We start from the raw sequence: 23,258 nt of genomic DNA, 5'->3' as shown, positions 1-23,258 counted from the left end.
TTAATGCATTAGAAGAATTAAGATAAGGTTTATCAGAACTTGGCATGAATAGATTGCCTATTGAGAAAAGGCAAGACATGCCAGAGCTGTATCCTCTGGAGTTTAAAAGAGTCAGATGTGACTTAACTGATATGTAAGATTCTGAGGAGATTTAATCAGGGACGATATTTCTCTTGTGGGAGAATCTATTATTCAGAATCATTGTTTAAAACTAAAGGGTTCCCCATTTAAAACAGGGATGAGAAAACGTTTTTACCTCAGAGACTGGATAGCATTCAGAATTCCTCAAAAGGCAATCTTTAATTATTTGTAAGGCAGAGTTAGATAGATTACCAAGAAGATGAAAGATTATCGGGTATACGTACAAATGTAGAGTTGAGATTAAAATTAAATCAGCCAATATCATTGAATGGTGGAGCAGGCTCAAAAAGCCAAGTGACCTATTTTTGTTCTTTGTTCACATGTTGATATATTTGTACAAGTCCTACGTCAGAGGGTGATCAGCATGGAGGTGTGTCACATCAGACACCATAAATACCACCAAGCAACATAGAAACAATCAACCAATCCCAGATGTGGTTTCTATTTCCTATATTGTATTGGACGTTTTACAGCTGAAACTTCAGAGAGTGTTACAGTAATACACTGGTGCCATAAGGCTTGGCAGAGTTTGATCATTATTATGTCTTACTCAAATTGTTTTGCAATAAAATCAAAGTTTTAATGCAATATTCTTACACTGTGCCAAATTTCTAATGTAAACACTCAACTTATGCAAGTGAAATCACTGGGAACTTTCTAATTGAGTTTCTGGCATCAGCAACTGACAAGACCAGCCACAGAAATAAGCAAAGTGAACATGCTGTGATTTTGTGCACGCATGTACAGTGCTACTGTTATGATTCCAACTGATGTTGTTACTGGATAAGTCAGATCCCAGATTTAAATCTGCTTGATTGATCATGTTTTGTTTTGCTTTGCCTTGGTGTTAATGAGATGAACGCTCATTGAAAATAAGCACGCAATCTTGCAGATATGGTTATAACAACAAAATTAAAATTTGTTGAACAAGAGAAATTAATACAAAATAGGAAAGACCAAACTACTGATATATATTATATATTTAAAGCGTTTGAAACACACAATAGAAATATAATCCTATTAATCCAAAAGCTCTCCTTTAACAGTATCCAAAAGTACCCTTGTACAGTAGTCCAAACAATGAAAAATCTTAATTGTGAATTCAGCACCCAGTTAGGAAAATCTCATGGCCCTTTCTGGAACTTCCACATACTGGAGTTTAAACATTCTCAGATTAAATAAACTCATCAGAGTTTTGATCAAAAGACTTCTGGTTTGGTACGATCACTAAATTTCTCACTCTATGATAATCTATTCTGACTGTCTTTTCCAATTCTCAGGAGCACTGCTTTCGACATCCATTTTCATTCATAGGTATTTATTGAAGTGCCCCTCTACTGAAAAACATTTTAAAGTGTTTCCCTTAAGTTTTACAAAGAAAATCCAATTTTGTAACAGAAACTTTGATGCACAATTGTTCACTTTTCTTCAATCATAAACTTTCTGAATGTAAAGTGAATTAATGATAAATAAATTCTCAAAGCTATTCCATTAAGTTGTTTTAAAAGAAACCATCGAGACTACAGAAATACCTGTATGTTAATCAATAATTCTCCAAAGGCACAAAAATCCATTTATAAATCACCCAATCTGCATCTCACTGCATTCAGTGTTGGATTGCCCACAAACATTGTCTTGTGAATAAATACTTTAATTGTATACAACTAGATTTCTGTTATATCCTTCTACACACTGCTTTCAGGAATAGAACACTTCTGAGTCATATGATTATGCTTTCAAGCTTCTGTACAGTGACTTGAAAACAAAAATCAAGACTCAGACTCCCGTGCGGGCCTGAGGGAGTACTGCACAGTCTGAGGAGTAGTCTTTCAGGTAAGATATTAAATCATGGTAGTGAATGAACTCTCTGTGCCATGAAATCTATGTGAAAAAAATACTCTTGTAGTCAATCAACATAATTAAAACAAATTGTCTGGTCATTACCACATTACTATATTTGAGAGTTTGCTCTGCTCAGCTTGGCTGTAATGTTTTCTACATTGCATTTTAAAAGTAATTTTCCCTCTGCAAAGTGCTTCAAAAGTTTGGAACATTCCAATTTTGTGAAAACCATATTGATATCAACATTGTGTTTCTTCCTTATAAATGAGACTGTCTTGATCTCTTGGACACCTAATGACAGGTCTGTCTTGCTGATTTTTTTCGCCTCTTAATTTGCCTTGTCTACTCTCTGAATGTTCTCAACTACATGAATCTTGTCTTTTTTCCCTAATCATTTTCAAACTTTAGGGCAGGACTTGCCTCGTGGCTTGCTTTCAGGATACTCACGGGAATGGTGTAAATTTGATGCAATTAAGCCAAATAATAGACAGAAAATCTAACTATTTGTAGCATTATCCTACATGCGACTGTGCAAGTTTTGATTATGACAGCCCTTTCATGAGAAATAGTAAACATATGGATCGTTCATGATGGAGTATCTTATGACCATAAGAACTGTGGTAGGATCCGATCATTTTCGTCCTTTTGTTTTAGGTCTGCACATACAGATTCAAGTCTAAGTCATAAAATTGTATCAAAAAAAAAGTTTCTTTATGCCACTGGCCATCTCCAAAGAACAGACAATCCTGGGTCTCTCATTGTGATCTGTCAACTCTGGATTTGCCTCATCGTCCCTTCTATTGTTCTCAATCAAGCAGTTTCATTACAAATAACAAACATTAAAATGTCAACCCCTTCAAAATATACCTTCCACAATATTCCATCATTTTTCTTGTTGTGGCTAACATAAAAAGTAATAAAGCCAAGTCGCAGGCTGCAAGAATAAAGTTGCTTCATCTCATGTAAATTTATTTCGTGGAATCATAGTAAATAATGATCTAGTCTACTGTGCTGTGGAAATGTCTGGTTACAGTATGCATTGTACTCATAGGGAACTGAGGATCTGCAGGAACTTGGCCTGCAGGAGTGAAGCCCACATCTCATGAATGGGAGTGAAAATTTTATGGCACTACTTTGATGAAGAACAGAAGAGTTCTCCTGAGTGTCCTAGATGCTATTAAGCCTCAAGCTTTTCAAAACAGGTTACCTGTTTCACCACGCACATCTTCATTGCTTTCCACTTCACTGCTGGTGTTCTCTGAAACTATCAACATCCTTTCTCCCCCCCTCACTATTGCATAAATGCTGCCCCCTCCACACTTCATTTCAACTCTAATGAAGAGTCATCTGAATTTGAAATGTTAGCTAACTCTCTCTATGGATGCTGCCTGACCCGCTGTGATCGCAAGCTTTTTTTTCGGTACAGATTCTAATATCTGCAGTAATTTGTTCTTTTTTTAAAATCATTTTATTGTGTGTGGAAGCTTGTTGATTTCTTCTATTCATTCACCAGGTTTTGGCAAGGCTGACTAGGCCAGCATTTATTGTCCATTCCTATTAAGAATCCTAGAGTCATACAACATGGAAGCACGTCCATCAGCCTAACTAGTCCATACTGACCATGCTCCCAAACTGAACTAGTCTCACTTGCCTGTATTTGGCCCCTATCCTTCCAAAACTTTCCAAATCATGTACATATTTTTTAAAGTCTTTTAAATGTTGTAACTGTACCTGCATCTACCACTTCATCCGGCAATTTATTCCACACATGAACAACTCTGTGTAAAAATGTTGCCCCTCTTATCCTTTTTAATTCTTCCTCCTCGTGTTAAAAAATATTATCTCTAGCTTTGGACTCCCTTACCCTGGGGTTTCTTTGGTTCCCATTCCTACTTCTCCAGTCTTATTTTCCAGCAGTCCAATGTCCAGTCTTACCTTTCTCTAACTTTTTAGATATCTTCAAAAATGCTTGCAAACTTCTTCTATATTAGTAGCTAGCAGATTCTCCGATTTCATCTTCTCTACTTTATTGCCTATCTTTAGTTATCTTCTGAGATAACAAAGTGTGAAGCTGGAAGAACACAGCAGGCCAAGCAGCATCTCAGGAGCACAAAAGCTGATGTTTCGGGCCTAGACCCTTCATCACAGAGGGGGATGGGGAGGGGGTTCTGGAATAAATAGGGAGAGAGGGGAAGGCGGACCGAAGATGGAGAGAAAAGAAGATAGGCGGAGAGGAGAGTATTAGTTATCTTCTGCTGGTTTTTAAAGGCTTCCAAATCTTTTGATTTCCCACTAATCTTCATCGCATTGTGCACTTCTTTTTGGTTTTTACGCTGTCCCTGATTTTGCAAGTCAGCCACGGTTGCCTCATCCTCCCTTAGTATGAACATACATCACATAAAGCACATCACATTTCTCAACTTCTTGATGAATTTCCAGTAGCGAAAGCAACCTTACTGATTCTACACTGCACAACTGTAAAATATCCAGCTTCATCATCATATCAACATTGTAGATATCTGTCATAACCACCAGGCATGCAAAGTTGCTTGTTTCAAGGTGAAAAGAACAAGTGTAATGTTTAAAGACTCACAACCCGAAAACAAAGGCAGTAAAATGCTTCTGTTGATGCAAACACTGGAGGGAGGAGTGTCTACAGTGGCTAAGCAAATGCTGCCTCCCTGAATGGAAAAGCTGTTCATACCGCTGTGCAAGTGGCTGGCAAAAATGCAAATAGTCATCTTAATGTCTTCACCTGAAGCAACTACATGGCATTGCATTTCAGCATAAAACGGATTTCAACAATGGGACACAAATATGACATTGGTGATATACACGTTTTGAGATTCTCGTGAAAACGTCTTGGTGAGTTGCGTCTTAAGCCACTGTAATCCTTGGGATGCAGGGACACCCATATTGCTAATTGCGAACGAAGTCCCAAGATTTTGAATGAAGAGGCGGCAATATAGTTCAAAGTCAGGATGGTCATGGCTTGGAGAGGAACCTCCAGGTGATGGTTGAGCACGTTAATACAATGGCGTCACCAAGCATTTGCTTCTTTTATCCTTCTGGCGGGCAAAGGTGTGCGCTTGAAAGGTGCTGGTGTTTCACACATTACAACAGTAACTGCACTTCTGGAGTTCATCATTGGCAGTGAAGCATCGTTGGACATCCTTGCAGGTGACGGACACTGAAGGATTGCAGGCCTTTTTTCTTTCAGAGGGAGCTGAATCTCATAAACCCAATTTCTTCAGAGGATGGCGTCATGTCCATAGCAGTGCTGACGCATTCGCTTGAGTTAGGGTGCCCTTGAGCTTGAGAGTGACTGTAAAACTTCCTTTCTGAACTCCTCGCGAGTCCGGCGCTGTTGACGGTCCTCCTCCTCCCTCAGTATCATCCACCCCAGTATCATCCATCTGTTGTCAGATTTCAGCCCAGTGAAATTCAATTTAGACTGCGTATCCTCTGTTTTTTCCCTTCAAAACAAAATCCCGTTCGAGAACGTTTCTTGGATGAGATCGTAAGGTGGGACGTAAAAGTATGAGAGGGGTATTCCCGGTTAGATCGGTGAAATTGCGACCAGACATTGACGTCCCACATCAGAGATAATGGGAACTGCAGATGCTGGAGAATCCAAGATAATAAAATGTGAGGCTGGATGAACACAGCAGGCCAAGCAGCATCTCAGGAGCACAAAAGCTGACATTTCGGGCCTAGACCCTTCATCAGAGTCCCTATTTATTCCAGTTCCCTCTCCCCATCCCCCTCTCTGATGAAGGGTCTAGGCCCGAAACGTCAGCTTTTGTGCTCCTGAGATGCTGCTTGGCCTGCTGTGTTCATCCAGCCTCACACTTTATTATCTTGGACGTCCCACATCAGCCCGTGTCTGATGCTGGCTCTGGCCGGAGGCTGTCAATCATTTTTTTTCTCTCTCTGCTGTTCTTCGCGCCAGTCTGTTTTGCAGGTAGAATATTGAACTGGTGCAGGCGCGATGGGCCGAATGGCCTCTTTCTGCGCCCCTGACAATTCTGATTTACGCTGGAACTCAAAAAGAGAAATTTAAATCGTGAGACACTGGTCCGGGGGAGCTGATTGTTCACCTCGCGTGTTTGAGGAGACTGCACGCACTGTGCGTGAATCTTCCGGCCAAATTGGACGCGGGGCTTCTGTGAGCGGCCCTCTCTTTTCCTTCACCACTTGTGCGCACCACCCCCCCCCCCCCCCAACGCTCCCGACACCCCGCCAGCCAAATCCTTAGCAAATATTTTGAGCCAAGAGCCCCACCGTGCAGATTAGAAATGGCTAATGTGGGGCAGGTAAAGCAGTGTGAAATCAAACCATTTGCTGAGAGCCGGGAGGTTGGCCCCTTGACACGGGATGGCCTTCAAGCGGTGGGGGTTGGGATGCAGCCCCGGGGGTGAGACGTCTGCGAGGTGGACACGTTGAGCGAGAGGAGTGACAATGGCGAGTTGGGGGGGGGGGGAGCCATCGCCCCATACCACCACCCTCCCCCCACCAACCTCTCCGCAGGAAAGCGACCCCGTGGTTCAAATGCACTTGGAGATAGCAGGAACTGCCGATGCTGGAGATTCTGATTTAACAAGGTGTGGAACTGGAGGAGCACAGCAGGCCAAGCAGCATCAGGGGAGAACTGACGTTTCAGGTCTGGACCCTTCTTTAAAAATGAAGACCCGAAACGTTAGCTTTTCCTGCTCCTCTGATGCTGCCTGGCCTGCTGTGCTCATTCAGCTCTACACCTTGTTATTTCAAATGCACGTGTTGTGATTAGCATGGAAGCGGTCTCTACTTGAAAATTGAAGACCTAAACAAATTTCCATAGGGCTGGGACCGCGACCTGAGAAGAGTACAAGTGAAAATTAAAAACCCGTCTCAGACTTAGTGCGCTGCCCGAAATAACATAGAACTCCGATCGAAAAGAAACGGCCGCTTCCCGGTGTGCGAGATCGATCGGTATGTTAGAAGCTTTTTTTAAAAATTAATTTGTGGAATATCGATGTCACTGGCTGGGCCCAGCGTTTACTGCCCATCGCTAGTTGTGAGCTGCCTTCTCGAGCCTGCAGATCACCTGCTGAGGGTTGACCCACAATGACGTTAGAGGGCGTATGCCAGGATTTTGAGAGAACCACAGAGAAGGAACAGCGATATATTTCCAAGTCAGGATAATGAGTGGCTTGGAGGGGAACTTGAAGGCGGTGGTGTTCCCATGTGTCTGCTGTTGGAATTCATCTCAGTGGTTCAAACCTCGGTCCTACTGGTGGGGATGTGGAAGAATCCTGGAATTACTGGGAAGGGCTCTCCTGTTTCGGTGTGTCTGAGAAGTGGGTCCAGATCACTGACAGGCATTCGTGTGATCTCTCCAAGACAACCGAGAGTTCACCGAATCCAGGAATGTGCCAACCTGGACATCCCCAATTGATCTGAGAGAGTCGAGGCGTTCACCTCGTGGTGGATTGTATTTCTGGTCATGAGCACTCAAAAGCAGAAGTAGGAGGAGAAACAAGCCATTCGGCCCATTAAGTATGTTCTGCCATTCAATAAGATCAGTCTCAATTGCACTTTCCTGTCTTTCCCCGCACCAACTGATTCCCTTAGCGGTTAAAAATCTATCCCAGTTTTGAATATACTAAATGACCAAGTCTCAGCAGCCCTCCGCCATAAAGAATTACACATATTCACTAATCCTCTAAGAAATTTCTCCTCATTTCTGTCCTAACTGGGTGATCCTTCCTCTGAGGTCTGGGAAGAGAATCTACACAATTTTTCAAGTGTAGAGGAGCTCGGCGCTTGCCACTGAGCTCACGGAGCTTCAGATCCAGTCAATTTCCCTCAATCCGTCCGATTGGGGCAAGAGGCACCGTAAATTGGTGAAACCATGCAGACGCCAGGACAACCGATGAGTGGAAACGCGCAATAATCACCAGACAAGGATGTTCCCTCCCACTGGGGGAACACTTCAGCTGTCAAGGACATTCGGCCTCAAGATCTTCTGGGAAACGTCCTCCAAGGCGGATGGGGGATATTTAACAGCGCAAAGTCCCCGAGTAGAGGCACAGAGCCAAGCATGGTGCCCATGAGGACTGCCTCAGCCGGGATAACAAGGCGTAGAGCTGTATGAACACAGCAGGCCAAGCAGCATCAGAGGAACAGGAAAGTTTACTGCCTCAACCAGGATCTTGGATCCTCTCTCATCCACACGTTATCTCTCAAACACACACACTTTCTCTCTCACACATGCTCAAACATACCGTACCTCACAAACACACACACACACAAACACATACACACAAACACGCTCTCTCTCTCTCTCTCCCGCACGTGCACACAAAGTTCAATACACACGGTGCCCCCCCGACACACACTCCCATACACATACACTTAGTCTCCCTCCACCCCTCCCCCGTATCTCCCAACCCTACAGACCAACCTGCCCCACCACCCGTCTCACCTACCACAAACATATGTGAACCTATGGAGTGAATTTGTATTTGCAAATACATTCTATTTTGTTCAAAAATCACACAATTTATAGACAGTCAGTCAACGTGGCAGTTTTATAAATTCCTACTTTACAAATGAAACCAGTCTGGCACCAAACCAAAACACGAAGAGATTCTAAACAAGGCCTCACACCTAATATGTATTGTCTGACCTGAAATGTCATCTCTTTACATTGATAAAACCTTTACTTCTCTCGGGACAGTGACTTCAGAGGAATTCAGGGATTTATATACACATATTAATCTTATCTTATTAATCATATTAAAACCTTCTGCTTGATTAAAGATTTAACAGCATCTTGGGAGTGTTCAATACATCCTCATCAGTGGTGTCACCCTTTGATCATTTTCTTACAAATTCTTACAATTCTCACTAACTACTTCTGTCACTAACATCGAAGAAGGAGTGAGGCTCAGAAAGCTTATGTTTTCAAATAAACCTGTTGGACGAAAATCTGGTATGGTGTGATTTCTGACCTCATCCGATTGGAAACCGTTCTTTACTTTCGAGCTTGTTTCTGTGTAAAATGATATATCGGCGACTTAACAAGCAACTTGGTCCAAATATAAAAAAAAAACAGAAAGTACTGAAGAATAAAACTCACCACCTCTGGCAGCATCTGGGGCGAGAGAAACGGGTGTTTAACATTTCGAGTTTGGTCTTCTTCAAGATTAGGGTCACTGATCTCGACACGTTAACTCTGCTCCTCTCTCTACAGATGCTGCCAGATCTCCAGCATTTTGTCGTTTTTGTTTTGTTTCATATTTCCAGCATCCTCGGTTTCTTATTCCATTTTGATTCAGACGTCAGACGTTTCAGGATCACTTAGCCCTTGCACTGTCTGAATACTCACAGGTGTTAAGAAGTGACCCATAGTCCTGTAACAACTGCAGTCTATCTCTTCCTCAGCACGAACCCCTCTCAGAAACACTCCACACCTCCTGCACCTTCGCTGCCCTGGCTCTCCCACACACCGACGGCGTTCGGGATGCCCAGTCATGGGTTGTTGCGAAAGGACGGGAAATAGTCAGTAACATCTATCACAGTGCTGTATATTACCGAAATAGATGTCCCAAACAACATTTCCATTCGCTCAGTATTTGCATCGAGCTCAGATCCGGTGCATTCGGCTGAAGAATTGATTTCTTTCAGTCGAGATAGAATTAAGGGTCCCCAGGGTTACATCAGCTCCCCGCTACCCAGTTTGGAGCGGAAGGCACCCTTGATGAAAAAGCTCTGGTCGCAGGCACGTTTGGATTAAGGTTCTTATTGGTACGGGTTTTCGATTTTCACTGAGGACTCACCGAGAGGGAGAACAGTCTGCCGCCAAGAATGAACTCTCTGATTCTTTCTCAGTTGCTCAACTGGGGAGCTGTTCTTCCGGAGCGAAGAAAAGAACAAAAACAAAAATCTGTAATTAGCATTTTTATTTCGGTGATGGAAAACTTCGAAAGACATTTCCATCGTTGGCTAACACTGATTTGGACGGGATATCTTTTTTTTTCAGATTTTCCCAAACTAAGGGAAGCAATGGTTTAGTGGTATTATCGCTGGAATGTTAATCCAGAGACCCAGGTGATGGTCTGGGGACCCGGGTTCGAATCCTGCCACGGCAGACGGTGGAATTTAAATTCAATAAATATCTGAAATTAACAATCTAATGATGACCGTGAATCCATTGTTGACTGTCGGAACAAACCCATCTGGTTCACTAATGCCCTTTAGGGAAGGTAACTGCATCCTTACCTGGTCTGGCCTACATGTAACTCCAGACCCGCAGCAATGCAGTTGACTCCTAATTGCCCAGCAGACATAAAATGCTGCCTAGCCAGTGACGCCCTCATCCCGTGAATGAATACAGAAAAAAAAGGTACACTTCAGTTGGATTTCCCTTTACTAATTTTACATAGTGAGAGAGAAGACAGGTGAAGGAGGTAGATATAGCCGCAGACACGGACGAACAGCTTCGCCGTATTGTCAATGTCCCCTATAAGTCATAACCACCAGCCCCCAGCCAAAAGTGTGTTCACTCTGGTTGAGATTAAGTTTAGGTCTCTCATTGCTCCTTCTGAGGAGAAAGAGCACTTCCCTCGATCATTTTGATGCATTAGTGTGCGGGGCACCGTCGAAAAACAAAAAGGCGATGGTGGCTGTTCGACACGAGTCCTGAAGCATTGACATGGGATGACTTCAGCAGCATATTAATATTCATGCTATTCTGTGCAACCAATGTGACTTGAAAATGAAAGGAAGCTGGTAATATATCCTCGACCCCCTTATTAGGAAACACGGCGGCAGTTCAAAGTTATTTTTAAATGAGAGAGAAAGGCACTTGACAGATGCAATATATGCAAATCCGGGACTGAAAGCACAAATTATCATCTGCAAACACTGAACAGTAATTCCATCTGCCCCAGCACTAGCCTCTTGGCTCCAAGTCCCATAATGAGTTTTCTGAATTGCAAACTGACAGACATCTTAATCAAGTCAAATCCTCAAAATTAATTCTGATGCGCGATGCAAATGTGTCTTTCAGTCCCCTCCCCATTCAGGTCTCCACCTTTTCTGTTTGCTAACTAGTCCAATCATCTGGTAAATATATAGGGTCTTATACTGTAGAAATCCAACCTGCGTCAGAAGTCATCCCGACAGCAAATGTGACTTTAATAATCGATACACGCCTTAAAAAGGCAGTTTTTTCTTTGAAATCACATTATAACTTTGCACGTCTTTGCATGTTAAAAAAAGTCCAGATTGTAGCGTTCTACTGATTCAGTTGTGGGGTCGGGTTAATGCAGGTAAATTACATTCTCTCTATTAGTGTCTACGTAGCGCGAAACCGAAAATTTTAACAGGGACGTTTGAACAACAAAATGCCTTTTCAAAGCAATTGTGCATGTGCAATTTTGCTGTCCCCCTCCTCTGCGGAAGGTGGTGATTCCCTGCTGAGATGGGGTATCCAAGGCGACATATGACTGAAATGAGCACTAACCTCGTGCGCAAGTGCCGAGGGACTGCTGTTACTCTGGTCCTCAGCCTGGGCCCACACGTTGGAAGTCCACTATCTTGTGGCTGGCCGGACAGGCATTCCGAGGGAAAAGAAGTCTGACTTGATCCCCTTTATGTGCTGTACTGGATAACTTCGCCGAAACACTTGGGTCCACGATTTAGTTAACCCTTCTTAGGCATTACCCGCCTATTCATTGCTGTTAAACTCGGGGAGCGGGGGGAGGTTCGATGGGGTGGGGGGTGCATCTACTTCGGTCGATGCTCACATGTGGCAAAAAGAACGCTGTTTGAAAAGTTGGCCCTAACTGCCTACGCAGAAGGCCACTCTTCCTCCTGGTAACTCTTTGATTTGGAATGAATCCCTCTTTTGAGCGTCGATGAGGAAATTGTAAAGCGTTTCCGATCGATCAGTAAGCAGCGTGGAGTATTACCATGTAGCAGGGCTGTGTTAAATATACATCGAATTGGGGAGCAGGTAAACACGTTGCCAGCACTGGTGCTCATGGCTCAGTCAGAAGCTGAGCTGGGCCGCGGCTATCTGCAAAACTCTAGACATGGGTTCGCCTTCAATGTACACAGCAACAAGGGCTCACTCAATCGCTGTTCTCTGACTAACAATAACTGGCAGGTAGCTACTGGTCTTGCAGGAAATGCGATCACTGATTTGTTCCTGTAGTCTTTCCAATAAAGAAGATTTACAACACAGAAACGAAGACAGATCTTGCCCTGCGCGCGCGGAGTGCAGATGTGGTTGCCGACCTTCTCCTAGTTAAAATATTACCAATCCGAAAATATAAACTATCCGCCAGGCAAATCCCACGCCGTGCGGCAGTGAGATCACATTCTGACAGTATCCTGATGATGTGTGAGTTGTTCCCAAGTCTAAGGTTATGTTTTTGAGGAAGGCTGCGAGTTAGAGCAGATATTTTCGGAGATGTTGCACACTTGCAAACAAGATAATCGAATTTCTTCAACACGAAACAACGCACAAGCGTCCTTTATTACGATCGTCCCAGTTCACACCAAAACAAGATATGGACTCGTATGAACATTTCGGGACTTTTGACTGATATTGGTAACGAAGCGGGCAATATATTTTATGTGTATATTACTTTTATACGAATATGTATATATGTATAATACAAAATAAATCGCGTACAAATAATAACATATTATCCATTATTTGTCCAAAGAAATTATTCAGGTCAATGTGAGCTGCGTCGCGCCGGCTGCTGATATTCTCCCCGCTTTTTTTTTAACATTACTCTGTACTGCTTGCAGGATCAACTTCTTCGAATGGAATTTGCATTTGGCACCGTTGAAATAACCAACTCAGGATGTCCAAGGCAGAAGCCGAGCAGCTCAGGAGGAGCGACGGGTTCGGGGACGGTCAACTGTTCCAGCCATCAGGAAAAGTGCGGTAAGGAGATAGCGGCGTTGAGCAAATTCGCGGAGGACGCAGGAGGAACAGATCATTCATACATTCTGTCCCAAAGTCGATGGCAAGTCAACCCTCGCACCATCAAAAGGAATCCAGTTTAATCCCAAGACAGGGCAGATTCCTTACTAGGTATTAAATCGAACCCTTGCAGTGTTGCTTTGCACGTAAGCAAATGAAATGTGACAGGTTTTGTTATCCTGGCTTTGTGCATTCAACATCAACAGGGGCAGTTATCTGCTGAATATATAACGTTATCTAGATTGAGCTGCATCCAGCTTGTGGACAGGGTTGGCATTCTGGCCCGTTTCAGCTCTAAAATGTGTGTCTCGTCACAAAAGAAAAGCGTTGTCCTGTATTTTGAGCGTCTTACTTAATTCGAAAGTCATGATTCCGATTAACTTCAGACTGAAAGGTTGCGTTTGCGCGACTCTGTTCCACTGAGCCTTAAATATTTCTGAACAGGGTAATCACTGGGATAAAACGGAGTCAGATATTACACTCGTGGCTGTAATTGACCAGTGCATAAACAAACGCCTGGCTATAGAAATAAGGAGCCTCCAGACAGAAGCACATAGATTTGTACAAATGCTATTGGACCAAAGGAGAGACGAGACGAGAGGAAATAATGTACAGTATTCTCTAACATGCAACGATGGGTTCCCATCCAATAGTTTGTCGTGTCAAAAAATGCACTGCACAGGCTTTGTGTAAACTCGGTATCTGCAGTAACCCTTTAGAGAACTGGCAGTGGAGATGAGCGGGGACAGACTTTTTTTTAAACAAAGCTCCAGATAAATATTAAGGGTCTTTATTTTGAGTAGACGCCGAGCTGCCCTGTCGTAATTAACATCACGGCATGGTTAGATTGCTAACGTGAGTGGATTTACTGGCTCCAGATTTTTTTTCCCCGCAAGCTTGTAATAAATTAACCAGACAGATATGTGTCCTGGCTGCTTGCAGGCCAATGAAACACAACTCATTGAACTGGTGTCAGTCGATAGACCTGGCAAAGACTGCACGATGCCCAGATGTAATACAGTACGTTACGCCAACAAATAAATGTGCCGGTACATCCGATAATTAAATGCGAAGATTACCATGTCAGAATTTTTTTGTTTTATAGTTCGCCCCAGCAGTGAATGCAAAACGTTTCGGGGCTCCTTTCCTAAGAGTTCAATGCATGGTGTGTTGGCACCTTAAACTATAACATGCTACAGCTTCTCCGGTTGTCGAGAAGCAAGGGGGTATTTTCACTTTGAAGTGCCCTGTAAAATAAAGCACCTGATTATAAGTTAAATGGAACAAGATAGCGTCGGACACTTCGAAATGTGATAGGTTTTTTAAGGGTAGTGCGCTTTGCTTTCTAAATTCTCGGTGCGCCCTGTAAATGTCTCTCTCTCTCTTTAGGTGACAGTAATTGCCAGTTTTCAAAGTCACCTCAGGTCAGGAACAATGGAAAGGAATCCGCCTCATTGCAAGTGTATGATTTCTCACAGCACCTTTTTAAATATATACATATCAGAGTAAAATTCCATATTATTTTAACGGCACCGTCTCCCAACGGCAACAAGCCATTTTCTCTCAGTGTTCTTGACTTCAAACAGCGCACCACTACATCAATAGGTTGGACCCAAGTGAGAATTTTAACCCAAGAAACATTTGCTGCTGCAGGGAGGGCGGGGGTGGGAGTTGCGGGTGGTGGATGCATTGTCCTGGGACTGATGGCAACCAGAAAACCAGGGGCGCGTGAACCTCGGTGTGAGAGGGCTCGAAATAAAATGCGGTGCAGCGAATATTGCAGGGCAATGAGACTGAAAACCCCGCTGGCAGGAGACAGGCTTCTGAAATATATAATCACAATCAAAAGGGGCAAAGAGCGGCGTCAGGGTGCGAAGTGTTTTACTCCCAGACAGAGGAAGAGACCGGCCCATGTAACGCTGTCAATCCGGGACGCTTCAGTCTTCCCTTATTCCCAATATCTCTTCGCCCGTATACTCTGCTAACGTGGGGCTCCTGCTCGCTGCGTCTGCACAACGTCGTGAACTCCCGAGGCGGTTAAAAAGGCAAACATCGTCTGGAAGTTTGTGAGTGACAAACTAACCGGTTGGGTTGCGAGCTTAGCCGCACGGCCGCCGGGAAGAAAGCGTTGCTACCAATGCAGGCTTGGCTTTTGAACGGAACAAGGCTGGATGGATGGGAAAACCTAGTCGAAAGGTCCGTCCATCAATTCGAACAAACCGTGTGGGTTAGGGTCAGGGTGGCTTCCCGATTAGCGGCAGAACGAGTACAAAGTGTAACCTTGTGAAATCAGGCGGTGAGAATCCATGCAGGAGGGTGGGTGAACGGATTTCTCTCATCTGTGTTCTTCCGCAAGGCTATTTGCAGAACTGAGGAGATTTTGTGTGTGCGTGTGTTTATGTGTGGCAGGGGAAGCAAAAGACTTGAGTTGCTCTCGGTGCCAAGGGACGGTCCAACAAAGTGGTTCTAAAAATACAAAGCCCGAATAGGACTCGTTCAGGCCCCGTCGTTGAGTTGTGGGCTGGTGGAGGGAGAAGAAATTCGGTGCAGATATCACTCAATTCTGAGGGGGCGAGAGAGCTCTGCACTGAGCATCCGACCCAAATCGGATAGACAGGAGGTTTGCCGGAGCTCAGACATGGAAACATACTGCATCGATTTCGTTCAGTTCTTTCTTATCGGCTGCTCCATGGCGAGGCTGCAGCTTTCGATATCTAAATTAATTCTATGTGGAGTGGGGAAGCAGCTAGGTGTGGGCACGAGTTTTCATCATCATATGGGCCTTGGTCGCTCACCACCGAGCCATGTCATACTTCCAAATACGACAAGGCCGAAGAAGTGCGTCCCGCCGCCCTTTTTACACAAAATTCATCCCAGTGCGCTCCATAATTATATACCTCCCCCCAATTCACTCGCCCGTGAGCAATTCACGGTTCTCTGCCTCGCACCTTTGAAATCATAAAACAGTCGGCATAGTCAGATTTCGGGGGTGAAAGATAGCCGAGGAAGATCGCCTGGTCTCAGTTGTGAGGGCTGAAAACACGGCCGTGAATCACCCGCTTTTTACCTTGCCCTTGGTGTACTTATTTTTGTGGGAGAAGGAATTTGGCGACTGGGGTTGGGGGTGGGTGTCGAGTAAAAGAGCTGGGAATCAGGGGGACATCCAAATGCGGTGCGAAGAGCAAGCAAACATTTCTGTGAGGGGGGAATAAAAATCTGTATTTACAGGAGTAGATCCAATGAAAGAGAAGTTGATGAGATTCACCCGAATAATGCCAAATATGAAAAGTATGTAGAGAGAATGAAACACGTGGGATATCCCTCCGACAAAGAAGCCAGAGTCAAAATTAGGAGAGGTTTTCATGGAGCGGAGGAGGTGAATTTATTACTACCGCTGAGAGGACGTGTAAGTTTAGGACACATATATCAGCGAATAATCTAAGAGATTGAAGACGAGATGTACGTTTTTAAAATCCTGGTTGTTTTGATTCGGACCACACAGCCCGAAAAGCGAGTGGAAGCAGAATTAAAATAGTTTTCTACGACAAAGGCAATGTAGGTCTGAAAGGGAAGTATTCGCAGAGTTAGAAGTGGGTGTGACTAAGATGATGATTCATCCAAAGATGGTATAATGTGCCGATTAGCCCACTGCTGCGCTCTGTATGATTCTACCACGGTGCAGCACTTCATCACTTGTCCAAACCTCGAGAAGCCTTTCATTTTTAGAGCAGGAGGGCCATTCCCGCAGAATGGTCGGAAGCTGAAGGCTTCACTTTGGTCCTTGTAACGAACGAACCTGTTCTTGAGTCTCGCCGCACACGGTAAAATATGACACGTTGCCGCTCGGTGTAATTCAAAGCCTCCAGGGTGCTGGCCGACATGCAGCCAGGAGTAAGCCGGCTTCACATGCGCGACAATCAGCCACTGTTCATCCCTTCCTGATTACTGACCCACTCTTGAGTTTTGGTACATTTTTGCTTCAAAACATTGCGGATAATATAACGTGCGTGTTGGGTCGGAGAACCAGGGGACTCACACTGACCCAGCACCCACTGACATGCCCACCATTCAGGAATGGGCTTCCCAGTGAACAACACTTCTCGATGGTGCCACCTATTCATTCCCTCTTGAAAAAAAAAGGCTCTGGCGCCTGAAAGGCGGGAAGGAGCCCTCGTGAACTTCCTCACCTGTTTTGACACCTTTTCCCTCTCCCAGAAACCAGGCTGTCAAACCGGAGCTAGAGAAGGCTTCTGGACTGAGGAGAGCTGACTTGGCGACCAGACAACACTAGCAAAGCATTCCTTCCTAACAATCGTCCGGTTAAGTTGCGAAAACCAAACGAACAGATTGTATTCTTCAATCATTCCAAAGGTTCAGGAGCATGACATCACCGTTTTGAAGGCGAAACTATTCCCTGCAACTCTCCGCCCCCGAGAATAAATCTTACAGCAGCTGTGCATTGTTGACATCTGCACATCACACTGGGGAGGAGAGCCTGTCTTTTCTCATCCGAGGCTCCCGTTGTTTGTTTACAACGAGCGTACAGCAAGCGAAACGAGCTACAAAATCACCCCAGCGTGTAAAGTCACAGCAACCTTCTCATTTCAAGTCAGATTAGTTGAACTTTGTCCCGTTTTAAGCAAAATCGATAGGATTAATGAGATTGTATACAAACGTTTATGGCAGCACTGGCGTCTCTGCGTGTACACAATTCAAGCACAAAATGTGATCAGATTATCAGTGGCAAGATCCAGGCTGCACAACAGTGCGGCAAAGGCGCGCCTTCTCAGTTTTGGCGCTATATTTCTTAGTTTAGTTGCCCGAGGCACAGGCTATCCTCACACCAGTTTCGAAGAGGACCGAGGTTTCTATATAACACACACACACACATATATATAAATATATACATATATAAACACAGCATTGAAATGGTCCACATAGATCTCTTTTTGATAAGGTATTCCCCTTCTCCCCATCCCCCATCACTTCTGCCGCCTGTACACAGTCTTATCGAGTTCAGATTCAAGGCTGCCAGAAATGATGGGACAGGAATAAGTTGCAAGTTGCAACTGAACTCAAGTAGTTGAGTGGAAAAGCATTCAGGTATTTGTGTGGGAGAGAGCCACTGGTATGACTGTTGGGACAGTCAGCCTCCTGGAGCCACCCCGACAGCTGCTCGCCTGCTTTGCTGCGAAGCGTCACCAATCATCACGGGGCAGATCACGGAGCCAATCGAAGATTTCGCTGCCCGACAGCTCCGTGTTCCAGATGCCTGAAGTCACCAATCCAGCATATGCAGAGGCGGGATTTCCTCCTCTTCGTTCCCTGGCCTCCTCCTCCTCTACATCCCCAACCCCCACTTATCCAGCTCGCTTTATTCCGGACCCTACTACTGTCTGTCCAAATGGACAGCAAAAGGAAACAGCCGTCCCATCGAACCGGCCAGGGAAAGACCAGTCTTTGGAATTAGCAACTAGGATTAAAGAACCTGGGGTGCAAGTCGTTTCAAGCAGAATAAGAAGTTGGAATCAAGAAAACAAAACAAAAACAAACATTGCCTGTTCAGAAAGAAACCTGCATGGGCCATTAGAAGGCTGCTTTTTGATCGGAAACCTTGACCCTGGTTGAAACTGGTGCGGGGACAGCATGGCAGCGACATCTCTGAAATCTTTGCAAAACTCAACATCTGGACATCACAGTACTTTCGGGATCAGGCACTTAGCCGGGACGCCGAACAGTGAGAGTGGAGGTAAGATTGGGGAGAGAACCTAACAAGAGCTGAAGTTTCAACTTGTCCTTTTTGACGAGTTGCCCCGAATTATTTTAAACGCTAAACTGCTTGTTTGGAATTCCACAATTTTACCAACGCGATTAAAAACTGTTGACACAGTGCTTCCGAATCCATTGACTTGGCTGCTCCCATTCTCCAGTTTCTCCGCTTAAACAAACGGATTGATTTGGAAAATTTATTTTCTAAAATAATCTTACGTCTGAAATCAAATGTGTGGCTGGAGGGGAGGGGGTCGTGGCTGGGGCGGCGGGGTCGCTATTTGGAGTTCATTCCTTTTGGTTTGCGAGCTCAAAATGGGAATGAACACGCGGGAAGTACATTTAAATCCCAAACTGTGAATTCTGTTCATTCACCAGAGGCATAAAGTTGGCACACTCACGAAATAGAGGTGATAAAATAGTTTGTCCGCACTCGGGGGCAGTTTCTCAGCGATTTTGCAATTAATTTGAATGGTTTTCACAACAAACACATCTTGGTCACAATCAATGCAACCCCAGCTATCAGTACTCGCTTTGATTTCAATAGACCACGTCTTGTGAGTAAGTATTAAATCCCAGTCACGAGTTACTAGCCATTGTTTGAAGGTTAGCCTTAGTACTCATTCCGGTCCCAATATAATTAATAGCTCCAGTTTAGTGGCAATTCTTGTTTCAAGTTGCTGGCCGCGATTAGAATATACTAGCCCTGGTCATACGGTGTTTCAAAACGCTAGCAGGGTGAGGTGTTGCCATTCGAAAACTGTGGAAATTATCAGAGTGAGAAAATAACATTTTGCAAGGCACGCGAAAGGTGTTTTTTTCTAGTTGGTGCCGGCGTGCAGAGGAGAGAAATTGCCAACATTGGCGTTTCGATACGGGTAACCTCACCAATCTAGTCATGTCGACTCCCGACACACATGCAGCCTTTCATACCGTCGGGCGAACGGTGCAGAAGTTCCAATACAACGATTTACTTCAGTAACTTTAACTCAGAATTAACACACATCCGTGCTGGTCCTTCCAAAGCGTCCAGGTAACCACATCAGAGAGGATTTTATTTTTAGTGTGCCGGCAGTGCAAGGGCACAGTTATCAGAGGCAGCAGGCCGTCTGTGAAGAATAACACTCATATTAAGATTAGTTGAAGAGACGGGCCGGAGTTCATACATTGCAATAGTCTCAATATAAATATATAAACTAATTAACCAAATTATGCGTCAAATGAGACTGATCAAGTCAAATTACTCCTTCCAGCGCTCTGGGAAATATCAAATGTGAAACGGGTCAACAGGAAACCACCTTTGAAAAACCGTATTTGTTAAAAAATTACTCATAGTTTTACTCACCGTACCTTGCTATGGATTAGGGGAAGGGGTTGTTTTTCAGAAACTGAACAGACCCTCCCGCGTGTCACTTCTGTTCATGATGCAGGCTTTGCAGTGTAAAAGAGAGAGAGGAGGCCAGCATAAAACATTACACGTTTTCCAAATCGAAAAAAAAATCCCGGGAAGCGGCCTGGGAAACGCCACCAGTACCGATCATTTTGCGATTATCCGCGAAAAAAAATTATACGTATTTTTTAACTTTTAAGAAAATATACGTCAGCAGGCCGACCGAAGTTTACAAAACATTTATTTTCTTTGTGTGCTGATCCATGCTAATGGTTCGCCGTCAAAGTGGAGCAAATCATTGGGGCCAAGATCGGAAATGAGTGCAACAATAGCGAAGTCCTATAAATTTATTTGGCGGATTGAAAGTTGTAGTCCGAGCCGTAAATTGTACGTTTAATACAATATTTAGTGACTAATAAATGGGATGACTGTAAATATCGAGGGGAAAATGTAGAAGTCAGTTTCCAATCTTGTAGTCAGACATTTTTTCTAAAAATCAAAAATCAGCGACGAGGTAAATTTGTAGGCCTTGTGCAGGTTGGAAGAAGGTGAGAGATACGTCCCAGTCAGTGATAATTTTGCACTTGTTCAGGCCTGAGGAAGCTTGTGTTGCGGCGCCGTGAGGAAGGGACAATAATTTCTTGTTCCCGTCTGTGTTGCTCACCCCACCCGGCAGGAGAGAGCGAGCAGCTCCGACGATGTAAGTCCGACGATTCGGGCTCCGAAGACAGTTCGGCTAAAAAGAAACAGCGGAGGCAGAGGACTCACTTCACCAGCCAGCAGCTGCAGGAATTGGAGGCGACTTTCCAGAGGAACCGCTACCCAGACATGTCCACCCGGGAGGAAATAGCGGTGTGGACAAACCTCACCGAGGCCAGGATCAGGGTAAATATTGCAGAACAGCGAGGGAAAGAAAAAATTCCAATGTTAACTGCAGATTTTTTTTAGATCCCCAAATCAAGAGTACTGGCGTTACTGAGGCGCTGGCTCGAATTTAAGACTTTAAAATCTCCGTACGAAACAGCGAGATGTGTTTTTTCTTATCTTAGCTTTACACCTTGTGTGGATAAAATTGTTTTCAAAGCAAGAAAGGCTTACTTGAGGGAATAAAATACGTTTTGGCGCAATTTTCGAACACCACTGTGAAGAAAGATAGTAAACGGCGGCATTTCAGGGATCAATGGGTTACAAAAATGCAATCAGTTCAGAGAGGAGAGAACGCACCATTCCGGCTAGCTCAAAGTCTGTTCCTCAAATCCCGCGAGGGTGTGTGTTTATCCCATCTGGGGTGGAGGTCTCTGAACGCCTTGAACCGGAGGTTTATGTCGAACTCGACATGGGGTTTTCCTTCAACTTTCGCCCACGAGTTGAACAAACCCGTTCAGTCGGCGAAATGACATAACGGATTCCGCCGACCGGGAAGGTGGAACTGCTCGTGCTCAATAAATGTACATTTGGGACGTGTAGATATGTAGATTTTATGTATATATGGGCCGCATACACGAGTACAACTGTACCTTTACCACAAAGCGTGCAGGGAGAGAGGAACCTGATCGAGTGTGTGCTCTAATTGTTGAGAGTCAAGAAAGGGGGTGAACGAGACATATGGAATCCTCTGGGCTTTATTAAATTTTACCCTTGTGATTGTGTTGGAACACTCGCTCATTTTTTTTATTATTGGGTGTGTTTTGATTCCCGTGTAACAAATTAGGTTTTAAATGTACTGCACGGCAAAACGTCAATCAGAAGCCCGCTGCGTAGATTAGAGAGAAAATAAAGGAACCGCATACTTGCATTTTACCTTCTCGTCACCCTAGCTGAGAATTAAACTGTTGTGCTTTTCGGTTTGGTTAGGTGTGGTTCAAAAATCGCAGGGCGAAGTGGAGGAAACGGGAACGCCACCAGCAAGCAGAGCTCTGCAAGGGAGGTTTTGGAGCGCCCTTCAATGGGCTTGTGCAGCCCTATGAGGACGTGTACTCCGGCTATTCGTACAATAACTGGGCCACGAAAGGACTCGCCACCGCTCCCATCTCGGCCAAGAGTTTCTCCTTCTTCAATTCCATGAACGTCAACTCTCTATCGTCGCAAGGCATGTTCTCGACACCCAGCTCACTGCCTTCAATGACTATGGTCCCATCCGCTTTACCGGGCTCAAGCCTGAATAATTTGAACAGCCTGGGCAGCCCTTCGCTGAATTCGGCGGTGTCTGGCACTCCCTGCCCTTACGGGTCTAGCTCTAGCCCGTACGTGTACCGGGACAACTGCAACACCAGCCTGGCCAGCCTCAGACTTAGAGCCAAGCATCACTCTTCTACCTTCAGCTATGGGCCCATGCAGAACCCAGCTTCCAACCTCAGTCCCTGTCAATATGCGGTGGATCGGCCGGTATAAAATGGACCTGATAACTGTGTATGTCGCTTGAAGGCGAACAATTTGGGACAGGGTGTGGGTGCGGGGGTGGGTGGTGGAGGGGGAGTTCAGGCTCCAACACGCAAAAAGTTATGATAATCGCTCTCTCCCCCTCAATTTATAAAGACCAAAAGTTTCAGCAAAACCCCTATCTCTGGAGCGACAGCACGCTTAGCACTTCTCTACACTTGCCACTGAACAAGCTTCGTTACAGCCCATCCATGTGCACTTCGGCCCGTACAGAAGGTCATATTTGAATTACACAAACGTGGCGAGGAAATGAGAATGAGTAGTTACAAATCCCAAACAAATATCTATTTTTTTCCAGAAAAAAATTCTATACAACTTTTAAATTGGCGGATACTTAAAACGCAAAGTCAAAGCCTATTTTTTTTCCAGTTTCTTATCAAATTTGACAAACACAATTCGAGATAACTGTGACTGAGTCAAAGGCACGCTGAACGTCTGTGGAGGCGGCTGATTTCTGCTGGGCGGCACATTTCCCTGCGAGAACTCCTTCACAGGTTCTCACAGAGGCAAGAACATTTCCCACTCCCGACACCACATCCCCACCCTCCTCCCCAACCAATCCCGCCACCTCTTCCCCCACCCTGATCAGGTTTTCCATTTTGGAGGGCAGATTTAGAAATGATCATTTAGGAAATGGTCCACATGACAGTTTAGAACATGTCCCTCCGCACAACCACGGCGGCCGCAAGT

At 44.6% G+C, this 23,258-nt stretch overlaps 1 protein-coding gene across 3 annotated transcripts; it reads left to right on the top strand.

Moving 5' to 3' along the window:
* Positions 1 to 11,147: 11,147 nt before the first annotated feature.
* Positions 11,148 to 22,561, top strand: LOC125447928 (pituitary homeobox 3-like). 3 transcript variants are annotated; one of them, XM_048522730.1, is made up of 4 exons: positions 11,148 to 11,300; positions 12,793 to 12,931; positions 20,806 to 21,014; positions 21,984 to 22,561. In XM_048522730.1, exons 1-4 carry the CDS (start codon positions 11,295 to 11,297, stop codon positions 22,518 to 22,520), a joined length of 891 nt encoding a protein of 296 aa, XP_048378687.1. In that variant the 5' UTR covers positions 11,148 to 11,294; the 3' UTR covers positions 22,521 to 22,561. The 3 variants fall into 3 exon arrangements, with proteins under 3 accessions (XP_048378687.1, XP_048378688.1, XP_048378689.1); XM_048522731.2 differs by lacking the exon at positions 11,148 to 11,300 and adding an exon at positions 12,279 to 12,586; XM_048522732.2 differs by lacking the exons at positions 11,148 to 11,300; positions 12,793 to 12,931 and adding an exon at positions 18,363 to 18,719.
* Positions 22,562 to 23,258: the final 697 nt, after the last annotated feature.

Source organism: Stegostoma tigrinum, chromosome 40 (genome assembly GCF_030684315.1).
Source record: "Stegostoma tigrinum isolate sSteTig4 chromosome 40, sSteTig4.hap1, whole genome shotgun sequence".
NCBI classification, from domain to species: domain Eukaryota; kingdom Metazoa; phylum Chordata; class Chondrichthyes; order Orectolobiformes; family Stegostomatidae; genus Stegostoma; species Stegostoma tigrinum.
The sequence above is the reverse complement of the archived record's forward strand: the minus strand, read 5'-3'. Positions and strand labels throughout refer to the sequence as shown.

What these genes read in the sequence shown, in the direction of transcription:
- LOC125447928 (XM_048522730.1), top strand. An exon ending in CAGCCATCAGGAAAAGTGCG is followed by an intron (nt 12,932 to 20,805) that starts GTAAGGAGATAG and finishes CCCACCCGGCAG; the next exon opens with GAGAGAGCGAGCAGCTCCGA. An exon ending in TCACCGAGGCCAGGATCAGG is followed by an intron (nt 21,015 to 21,983) that starts GTAAATATTGCA and finishes CGGTTTGGTTAG; the next exon opens with GTGTGGTTCAAAAATCGCAG.